Source organism: Oryzias melastigma, linkage group LG18, assembly GCF_002922805.2.
Source record: "Oryzias melastigma strain HK-1 linkage group LG18, ASM292280v2, whole genome shotgun sequence".
Classification (NCBI taxonomy): domain Eukaryota; kingdom Metazoa; phylum Chordata; class Actinopteri; order Beloniformes; family Adrianichthyidae; genus Oryzias; species Oryzias melastigma.
In genome coordinates, this window is record NC_050529.1 from 1,420,042 (window position 1) to 1,430,898 (window position 10,857).

Below are 10,857 nucleotides of genomic sequence, written 5' to 3' on the forward strand. Positions count from 1 at the left end.
ACTGATATGACTATGGATGATATGACTATGGAGGATATGACTATGGATGATATGACTATGGATGATATGACTATGGATGATATGACTATGGATGATATGACTATGGAGGATATGACTATGAATGATATGACTATGGATGATATGACTATGAATGATACGACTATGGATGATATGACTATGAATGATACGACTATGGATGATATGACTATGGATGATATGACTATGGATGATATGACTGTTGTGGAAAAATGTTGAATCCGAAGGAAGGGCAGACACTATTCAAAGTTAACACAAGTATTTAATAACAGAACTCAGAAAGATACATGCGGTGCACAGGCATGTAGGGAAGACTGTCAGAGTGTTCTGACGAACTCATGAGACACAAAACCTTTTAAAGGGATCTCTTCAAAGAAACGCCACATGTCACATTTCTGGTTGATCCTGTCCTGGTTGATTGTTATCTCAGAAGCCTCCAGTTCCCGCATTTGTCTCAGGATTAACATTTTATGGCTTTAAGACCCTCGAGCAGGGAGGATGTAATACAAGGGACTATTTGGAATTTTACAATCAGCATCCTGCCCCCCTGAAGGGGAACTGTTTATCATAAACTCTTTCATCCTAAATCATGAGATGGAGCAGGAAAGTACACTTAACATCTGCTCCTAAAAGGTGAAAAGGTAATCTGTAAGCTACATCTTGGGTTAACATAATAAAATAATAAAACAAGTTTCTTCACAGAGGCTTACATCAAACTGTAGATGTTTTTAAGCTTTATTTTCCTAAAACCAAAGAAAGAAAAACAATTGCAAATTCACAATAAAATAAAACAAAACATTTCATTTGAAAGAGATTCTATTCCATTTGTAAAGCTTGTTCTTGTCTTTTATTTGCTAAAGCTGCCCCGTCTGGCTCGTCATGGTCCAACACATGAACAGTCAATGTTTTAAGTTAAGTTTAGGTTTTATTAATTTATATAGTACCTTCAAATGGCCGTTGGCCAAACAAGGCGCTGCACAGTAAAAGTCCAAAGAACAATAAAAACAACAGTTAAAAGTAGACTTTAAGAATAAAATGTATAAATAAGTTACATAAAAACGAAGATAAAACAGTAGAACAATAAAACTCACCAGCAGTTTGTGTGTGTCAACAACAAGACACGTTTGAATGGAAAGGCAAATGCACAAAATAAATACGTTTTGAGACAGCTAAAGACTGTATGTTTAGTATATTTCTTATGACTTTAGTTCTGAGATAAACCAAATCCATTAGTGATGGACATAGCACCACGTCTGACGCCGAGATGTTGTTGGAGTCCAGACATGTTTCTGTGACATGAAGACATGAACTCTGCAGTAACAGATCAGATCCACCGGATCTCCTTCTGGATCCAAAACCACAGACTGTAGCTCAGACGTTCATCACAGTAAATGTCTTTTTGTTACAAATGTTTCTTCTCTCGCATTCACAGCTTTGACTGATGAGCTTTAGTGCAGTAAAAGTTCAGTAAAGTTCTCCCAGAGAAACGAGTCGTTAGTTGTTCTGTCTCCTTTAAACACTTTACATCACAGTAAACAAATAAATACTGTTCATATTTAAAACAATCATTCATGAAAAATGACAAAGTGCTTTATAATAAGACGCAAAGAAATCAACACTGTAATGAATGTAGAGTAAAATTAAAGATAGATATTACTATGTAACAAAAACTTAAAATTATCCCAAATAAATAGTTTAAATGTCTTTCAGGAATACAGGCAGGTGCAAAGATGGGGGGGGGGGTAATACACAGACACCATAATTAACTTTTTAAAAGTCTATCAATAAATCAACAGGTGTGTATGTAATGTTAAAAACGGCAGGAGAGGCTGCAGGTTCCAGAAAGTCCAGACGTCGTCTACAGCCAATCCAGAATGGAAAAACTTCCATCGGGAACGTGATGTCTGCATTTGACCCCTCCCCTGAGGGAGTGGAGAGCTGCAGACACCGCTGCACTCTGGAACCATTCAGTGGTTTAACTCCCTGATCCGTTCATTAATGCTGTGTGTTTAGTTGAAAGATACTTGGTTCCATTTTCAGTCTTTTCTAAGGCCACTGAGTTGGTTGGAAGACACAGAGGAACTCTCTAGACGTTTCTCAGACATTTTCAAACTTCTCTTTTTATGTTTAAAACCGCAAAAGTGAAAACTTTCATAGAAAAATAAATATAATTTTATAGAATGAAAACAAAGATCTGATCTCAATCAGAGATTTACATCTTCCTCTTCTAAAATACGTCGTCTTGTTTGGACTTTGAGTCTGAAATGTTTCAGAATTTCAGAAGATCAGATCAGGATCAGAGGAGACTACAGAATCGAGGTCAATCATGTTTTTCTCTGAGTTAGAATTCACATCAGGAAGTTTAGGATCAGGGTTCTGCTGGTTGGTAGAACTTCGGTTTGAACATTTTTTCTTCTTGTAAATCCAGAAAACAGCAGCAGCAAGAAGAAATAATGGAACAATCAGACCGAGGAAAGCCAGACTTCCTTCATTCTTGTGTTTTTCCTCCTGTCCTCCTTCATCTTGTCCTCCTTCCTTTCCTGCAGAGACAGAGATGATGATGAAGATCAGAATGTTCTCCTCTTCCTCATCAGCTGCTTCCTGCAGAGTCTCATCAACAACATCTTCAGAAAACACGTCTGATCTGAGACCTTTCACTCTGACATACATTCACTCTTATCCACACACTCAATGGAGGAGGAAGAGGAGGAGGAGGAGGAGGAGGAGGAAGAGGAGGAGGAGGAGGAAGAGGGGGAGGAGGAGACACAGACACACTCAATGCTCACCTGGAGGAGACACCTGCAGGTAGATGGTGGAGATCGGCTTCATTTCTCTGTGTGAACCACTTTGTTGTAGGACTGAACACTTGTATGTTCCAGAATCTTCAATCTTCACGTTCTTCAGAACCACAGACAGATCTCCATCCTTCATCTGACTGTTATTCAGAAACACTCGGTTCATGAAAGACTCATGCTGATTGTCTTGATCAACACCACCATTCCTGTATAAAAACACATATTCTCCCTCCTTCAGGTCAGATCTGGTCCACTCCGAAGCTGAATCCTCGTTGATGTTTGGATCTTGACATCTCAGAGTGACGTCATCTCCAGGTTTAGCAGTGATGATCCTTGAATCTGGATTAGAAGATCAGAGATCAGAGATTCTGTTCTGTAACTGGACAGGATGTAGAAAACTTAGATTAGTTGCAATCCTGCAGCAGTGCATTCTGGGTAGTGAATAAGGCTGCCACAAACGATTATTTCAATAGTCGACTAATCTCCGACTATTTTTTTTTCGATTAATCGACTAATCGGTTCGTTCGGCGACTGGATGTAAAACATTCATCTTAACCATTATTATCCTTAAACTTGAGGTCTTTAAGCTATATTCTATCTAAAATAAAGACAATAGTTTATTAATCTTTTAATGAATCATGCAGCTTTTCTCCTTCATTTGTTTCTGGCATTAAAACAAGACTTAAATCAAATAATGTAATCTGAATCAACAACAGAAACCTTATTAAAACCCTGCAATTTTTTTTTAAAGCTTTAAAACATATTTAATAAAACATGTATAAAGTATTTCAAAAGCTATTTGCAGATATAAACGCACTAAAAATATTTGCTGACTGAGGCCCATTTATGAAAGCAAAACACTAATAACATCTTTGAACTGAAGATATTCCTATAAATAGAAAACCTGAGGATGCCCATAGAAACAAAGAGCTTTAAGACATTACATCTTTAAAAAGGGGGAAATGTATGTTTTAAAAATGGAGAAAAGCAGGGGATGTTAGAATGTACATCAGTACTTTCATTCTTTTACTACATCCACTGCACATGCACAGATACTTCACATTTTCAGTTTGGGGGAGAACCCATAAATCTGTGTTATTTCTTTAATGTTGTGGTTGTTTTGCTGTTTGTTGTCATTTTTGTGACTTAAAGTTACATTTAATCGTATGCTTATTCTGCTAATGTAAAGCTACACTTGTAAACTTAGCTCTGGACTTTTAGGTGATCTACTTCCCTTCTGGGACTCATAGTTTTAAATCGTTCCATAACTCTGCAGCAGATCCGTACCGACACACAGCCTCTCTGTAGATCTACAGGAGGAATGGACCAAAACATCTCTGCTCTAGAGGAGATCTGATGGAGGAATGGACCAAAACATCACTGCTCTAGAGGAGATCTGATGGAGGAATGGACCAAAACATCACTGCTCTAGAGGAGATCTGATGGTGGAATGGACCAAAATACCAGCAACAGTTTCTGAAAACCTTGTGAGGACTCACAGTAAACGTTTGACTGCTGTCGTTGCCAACAAAAGGTTTATAACAAAGGATTACTTGTAACTTTTTTATTGACCAAATACTTATTTTCCACCATCATTTAAAGTGTAATTTTCTGGATTTTTTCACATTTAGTTGAAGTATACCTATGATGGAAATGACGGGCCTCTCTCATCATTTTAAGTAGGAGAACTTTACCAATTGGTGGGTGAAATAATTTACTCTGAAAGGCTTAAGAAAAGAAGGACATAAGCCCTTAGTAAATGATTTTAAAATTAATTATATTATTGTATGTTCTAGGACAGCGGTCTACAACCTGAGGCTCCGCAGTCTTTTTTGTTCCTCTGTTGTAGTTCTTTGGCTTTGTAGAAAAGTGTCAACAACTGAAATAATTCATGGATTTGTAGTTTTGGTTTAGACTAAATCTGCTGCAGCAGGAAGATCTTATTTAATACAAGGTGCATTTTATTTTGAAAGGAACCTGTAGGGATGCTGTCTATGGTAAATTATAATTCAATTATTGTTCATATTTAAACTCTGCATAAATTAATGGATAAACATTTTTTTTATTGTCAACAGTGTACAGGTCCTAGAGTAAAAATAACACCCAAAAAACTATACAGTTGAAAAGCAAAACACAAACAAAAACTAGAAATCAAAGCAAAAGTTCAGACATCGATATGAAAAAACTCATCCCAATAAGAACAGTCCCATAACATACCATTTCAGGTTTCTTCTTTTGTTTCATTTGTATTTCTGTAAATTACTTTGTTTGCAGTTGTTTTTTCCTGCTTTGGTTTGTTGACTATTCAAGGATTTCGACTATATTTTGTTTTTTAATTTACTTGTATTTGTTGTCCTACTGTAATTGTCATGGGGATTTTTAGAATGTTATTCGCACCTAGTGATTTGACCTTCTGGGCCACCGTAGAACACCGGCACCCGGAAGAAGGTTTACTTTCGTTTTCTGACACGTGAAGAGAGAAAACTCGTTTTTTCCTTCTTTCTAAACCTCACCTGGCGTTTTAAAGACAGAAGAACCGACCAGGATGAAGAAAAGAACAGAACCGAGGAGCCACATCGTTAGAAATCCAGCTGCGCTCTCGTCGAAGCCGCCGGACCTCCACGTGCGGCTTGCTGTTCAATCGATGGCGGATATGACGTCATCTTCTTCTTGTTTTATGGCCGGTGGCTTCTAACTTAAAGGTGTATTTCCGCCACCTACTGTGCTGGAGTGTGGGTCGGAGTATTGAAAGAAAAGAAAAAAACTATTCCATAATGTGCAACAACTACATTCTTTTTATCAAACCACTATGCCGTAGAAATTCCAACACAGGTCTGCATTTCCCTTCCTCTCCACTTAATAAATTCTTAGGACTAATACATCCGCCTCCACCTTTCTTTAAGCTTTCTTTGAGGTGCCTTCTGCTTACTGAATGTGTAGTGCAGTGACAAAGAACATGTTTCACTGTTTCCTTATCCTGGCCACAATCACAAAGACCTGTTGGATGTTTCCCTAACAAATGTAGTGTGTTATTGAGTCCTGTATGACCCAACCTCAGCCTAGACATTATTTCTTGATCTGTACTATTCAGTCTGATATTGTTCATTTTCCCTATTCCCTGAATTTGAAAAAGATGTCGACCCGTCGTACCTGTCTCCCACTGGCATTGCCATTCTTCCTTTATCTGCGCTTTAATATTGTTTTTAACTTCAGGTGTACTGAAGGGTATCTCTATGAACGATCTCTGCTTTAAGGACTGTTTAGCATGATAATTGGCCATCTCATTTCCCTCCTTTGTGTGCTGGAACCCAAAGAAACCGTACCTCCATCTTTAACTGTTCCAATCTGAACAGTTTCATATATTTCATATAAAATATCAAATCTACTGTTGGTCATTAGTGACTTCACTGATGATAGTGCTGATAGAGAATCTGAGCATACTATTCCCTTCTTAATTCTATTACGTTCTAACCACTGTAGACTTAACGATATTGCTAACATTTCCACTGTATAAACTGAGAGATGATCTGGTGATCTTTCCCTGGAATAAAGTCCCAGTTGCGGTATCACAAATAAAAAACCTGTTTTTCCTTCTCCTGTTTCTTTTGAACCATCTGTGTAAATTTGCAAAAATGAATTATGAGCAGTTTTTAGTCCATCTTCAGTGATTTTGTCCCAGTTACCCTTCCCTTTACTACCTTCCATTCTCTCATGTAAACTAAAGTCAACCAGTACTTCTGGAAGCACCCAAATTGGATTGACCGTATATAAAAACTTTCTGACACGAGTCTTGTCATAAATTGACACCTCTCTAGCCCATCTCTGCAGTCTCCAGACACCATTTCTGTTCCGGACATGCTCACTCTCCCAGCATGAAGTAAGTGCTCTTTTCACAGGATGAGCTTCATCCTTGCACCCTTGAATACTTGCCCAATAATTTAATGACAACTGTTTAAACCTGAGTTGTAATGGCAGTTCTCCCATTTCTACTTGTTCTGCTACTGTTGGAGTGGATCTGATTGCCCCACAGCACACTCTCAAAGCCTGGTTTTGTATTATTTCTATCTTTTTTAACAATGTCTCAGATGCTGAGCCATAGACAGTGCGTCTATATTCCATAACCGATCTTATCATTGCATTATGTATTTGTTTCAATGCCTGGGTACTGGCTCCCCACTCACACCCTCTCAAGCATCTCATTATGTTAATAATTCTTTAGCATCTATTCTGAATTTTATCAATATGCGCTTTTAATGTTAGTCTTGAATCAAAAATCTCCATCATCTGCAAATAATGCTTTTCCAAATTCAGTGCCCACATTCTGGAAAACATCATCTATCATAATGGAAAACAAAATTGGGCTGATAACACTTCCTTATGGGGCTCCATTATCCGCAGTATGTCCATTTGAGAGTGTATTACATATCCTCACTTGAATCTTTCTATTGAATAAAAAATCCTTAATCCAATTAAACATTCTTCCTTGTACTCCTAACCTTTACAGTTTAATTAATAATCCCTCCTTCCATACCATATCATATGCTTTTTCTACGTCAAATAAATACTGCTATCAGACTTTCTTTATTAACTTGTGCTTCCTAATTTCTGTATCCAGACAAACAACTGGATCTGTTGTACTTCTGCCTTTCCTAAACCCACTCTGATGTTGAGAGAAGAGTGTTTTACTTTCAAGGTAATATATAAGTCTTTCTTTAACCATTCTTTCCATTATTTTTAGTGCATGTGACGTGAGTGCAATTGGTGCCTGCCTGGACAGCTTGAGTCTTGTCCTGGTTTGACTATTGGTATGCTTATTGCCTCCTTCCAATTGGTTGGTAGCTTTCCTTGCTTCCATATTTCAATATAAATATCTAATAATTTTAATTTCATTTGTTTCCCTAAGTGTTTTAACATTACATAACACATTTTGTTTGTTTCTCTGACATGAGAAAAAAAGATGTTGTAGACTTTTATCACTAGAATTACAGAATACAAAGGGTTTAATATCAAAACTAAATCTTTTTATTTTATGGAAATTCAGCAACAGGATAGATAACTTTCTCTTGTCCCTTCTTTGAGGAATTTGAGGGGAAAACAGATAATGTGTATGGTAGGAACGATTAATGAGGTCTGTTTCCACACGGTAACATTCAAAGGCGGACCGCAGTCGGACTGTAAACAAACGGGTGTTTGACTCCCGCGGAGATGGACGCTGAGGCTCCGGGGAGAGGCTCCAGGGCCGCGGCGCTGCGGAGCTTCGTGGCGGAGCGGCTCTCCGCCGCCTCCCGGGAGATCCTAGCGGCCGTGTGTACGGCGGTGGCCGTGTACGAGGAGGAGGCCTCGGGCTTCAGAGAGGAGCTCCACCGGCAGAGGAAGCAGCTCCTGGAGCTCCAGCGGACCTCAGAGACCTCCGTTAGAAACGGTAGAAATGAACGCGGAAGTCCCGGAAGTACGAACCGAAGCCCGTGGAAACATAATTTACTTTTATTAAAAACATACTTAATTATTTACGAAATTGATTTGGTTTAGAGTAAATATGTCACAATTCTTCAGTTAGGCTGAGATAAATCTTACTAAAAGCATTTAATACCAGGTTTATAAATATTTGTTTAAGTCTATTGTTTATTATTACACTTCCGGTGAAGATTTCAAAAGTAAAAGCCGTCAAACACATTCTGCTCTTGTCTCTGCAGACTCGCAGTGCAGCAAACAGCAGGACTCCCCGGAGGAAGAGGAGGCTGAGGATGAAGAGACCTCACAGCACGTGGACTCTCCTGGCTCCTTAAGGTTTTGAATACTCTAACTTTACTGATACAAATGAAGAAACATCAATTTCTGATTAGATAAATTCAATCTTCAGCTCCTCAGCTGACCGGAGCACAGGCGTGAGGAAGAGGAGGCCCGGCAGACCTCGAGTCTGCACACATGACAGCAGCGTAGACCTCAACATCAGAGTCCTGGAGGACTCCAGCATCCGGCAGCTCTCCAAAAACGGTAAAAATAAACATAAACTTGTCAAAAAACATCACATTTTAATGGATTTGTTCCCTCAAATGAGTTAATATCTGCAAAAATTAAACCATAAATCGTCCAAATTACCACAAAGATAATTGAATTCGGCAAATATGAAACTAAAAACACTTTAAATTTAGTAGAAAAGAAATGATCTTTTATTTTGTGGAATTAATAGTAATTTTTTTTCTAAATTAAAGTGAATCTGAATGCAGAAATCTGTCTTATGTTTACTAAAATGAATTGAGAACTTAAGAGTTTTAACAAAGTAAAAGCCCCAGGTTTGTAAAGTGTCATATTCCAGGCTTTATTTTGAAAGGACACACATATTTCCCACTTTCTGTCTGTCTTCAGTGATGAAGAACCGTCCCGTCGTCCCGCTGACGTGTCCTCGAGGCCTCCAGGAGAAGGACTTCCTGAACCTGTTGAGGTCTTCGGTTCCTGGACTGTCTGACAAACCCTTTGACCTCCTGACCTCAGACAGAAGGCGGAGACTGAAGCCTCTGAAGCTGAGGACGCCGGCGGAGATCCACCGAGTCTTCGGCTGCGCGGGTGTCCGAGTGTCCACGCTCTACGTCAGACTGAAGGTCAGCTTCTTCAGAACATTTAATCTAATCTCTGCTCTGCTGATGTTAACTTCAGTGTGTTTCCAGACCCAAGAGGAACCTCAGCAGGTCCTCCAGACTGAAATCAGACCTTCTGTCAATCACACTCACCTGGAGGCGGGACGGCAAACCAGGTAGTTCAGATCAGATCTCCAGACCTTCTTCTGTCCTTCCAGACGGGTCGTTTGGTGATTCTGTCGCTCAGTATTTGATGTTCCTCCACCGGAAATGTTCTGACAGCGACGCTTAAATCTGTGGGATCAGACGGCCTCCAAACACAGGTCAAAGGTTAAAGACCTGCTATCTAAAGACAAGAGGTTCTAGTTTTAGAAATGTCCTTCAGGCTCAAACTGAAACTCAAGCAGCTGCAGGAGTCCAGGTGGATGATCAGAAAGATCTAAATTTGGAGGGAACAGAAGTGAAAAGATGGAGGAGTTCCTCAAAGCTTTGTTCTGGGCCCTCTGGTCTCTGAGGCTTTAGAAACAGGATCAATTCTTCTCAAATATTTCAATGGAAGATCCACTGGGAGTCAAAGAGAACTGGACAGAATGACTCCGTCCCCCTACGTTCCAAATGGGGGGGTGGGCGTGGAGTTAATCTGTTCAGTTTTCTTTGACTGTAAATAAGAACTGGAAAGATTAACTCCAGCCCCTGGTTTTACAAACAGTGTGGGTGGGTGGAGCCACTCCATCCAGTTCTTATTTACAGCCAATGGATTCTCCAATGGCTGTGATTGAGAACTGGACAGAGTGACTCCGCCCCTCTGGGACGAAGCTAAAATCTCATAGAGTTCTATAGAGAAATAAACAGTCATTCTTTTTGTCTGAATACCCTATTTTCTGCATTTACATTTTCTTTTTCATATTTTTTTTCTGTAGTTCAAGTAATTCATCTGTCCAATCAGATGCCTCAATCAAAGTGGGCGGAGCCTAAATGTTTGACAGATTTTGTGTTGCCCTGTTTGGAAGTGGTTGGGGTGTCGCCTACCAACAAGCTCACTCTTGATTGGTGAGAGTGGTCGCCATAGAAACGATGACTTAGACCAATTGTGACCAATCACGGCTTATTGACGTCCACATGGTGGATATTGTTTAGGTTGGAGCCAGAAGTAAACTATTTTCTGTGGATGACATCACAGTCCAGTTCTCTGATACAGTCAATGGGGGGGGGGTTACAAACCTTTGAAGTCAACTTTATTTAAATTAACACTTCGGTTTGTCACGTTTGATGACTATTCTCATTTTTCTTTCCACTAGAAATGAAGATGAAGATGAGTCCTGTGGGACGGCATCTCAACAGGAAGTCGAGATAGAATCACGTCTTCCAGGAGGACCAGCAGATGTTGAGGATAAAGACGAGGAAGATGGCGGCCGTTCACAATCAGCTGAGAGTGAAGATCAAACCATCAA

General features: G+C 39.4%; 2 protein-coding genes across 4 annotated transcripts in view; one reads left to right on the plus strand and one right to left on the minus strand.

The window, feature by feature from the left end:
- Positions 1 to 278: 278 nt before the first annotated feature.
- LOC112155817 lies at positions 279 to 5,922 on the minus strand. Its single transcript, XM_024287768.2, has 3 exons — positions 5,345 to 5,922; positions 2,823 to 3,170; positions 279 to 2,576 (listed from the first exon to the last, which is right to left on the minus strand). Exons 1-3 carry the CDS (start codon positions 5,406 to 5,408, stop codon positions 2,314 to 2,316), a joined length of 675 nt encoding a protein of 224 aa, XP_024143536.1. The 5' UTR covers positions 5,409 to 5,922; the 3' UTR covers positions 279 to 2,313.
- A 2,052-nt stretch (positions 5,923 to 7,974) lies between these two features.
- The window catches only part of LOC112155795 (zinc finger protein 569), a 3,961-nt gene continuing 1,078 nt past the window's right edge, over positions 7,975 to 10,857 (plus strand). The window contains exons 1-5 of one of the 3 annotated variants that reach the window (XM_024287734.2): positions 7,975 to 8,298; positions 8,525 to 8,618; positions 8,692 to 8,825; positions 9,198 to 9,430; positions 9,497 to 9,582. In XM_024287734.2, the coding sequence (XP_024143502.1) occupies positions 8,037 to 8,298; positions 8,525 to 8,618; positions 8,692 to 8,825; positions 9,198 to 9,430; positions 9,497 to 9,582 (809 nt within the window). In that variant the 5' untranslated portion in view covers positions 7,975 to 8,036. The remainder of the gene's footprint in view (positions 8,299 to 8,524; positions 8,619 to 8,691; positions 8,826 to 9,197; positions 9,431 to 9,496; positions 9,583 to 10,857) is intronic. The other 2 variants (XM_024287735.2, XM_024287736.2) reach the window with 2 other exon arrangements.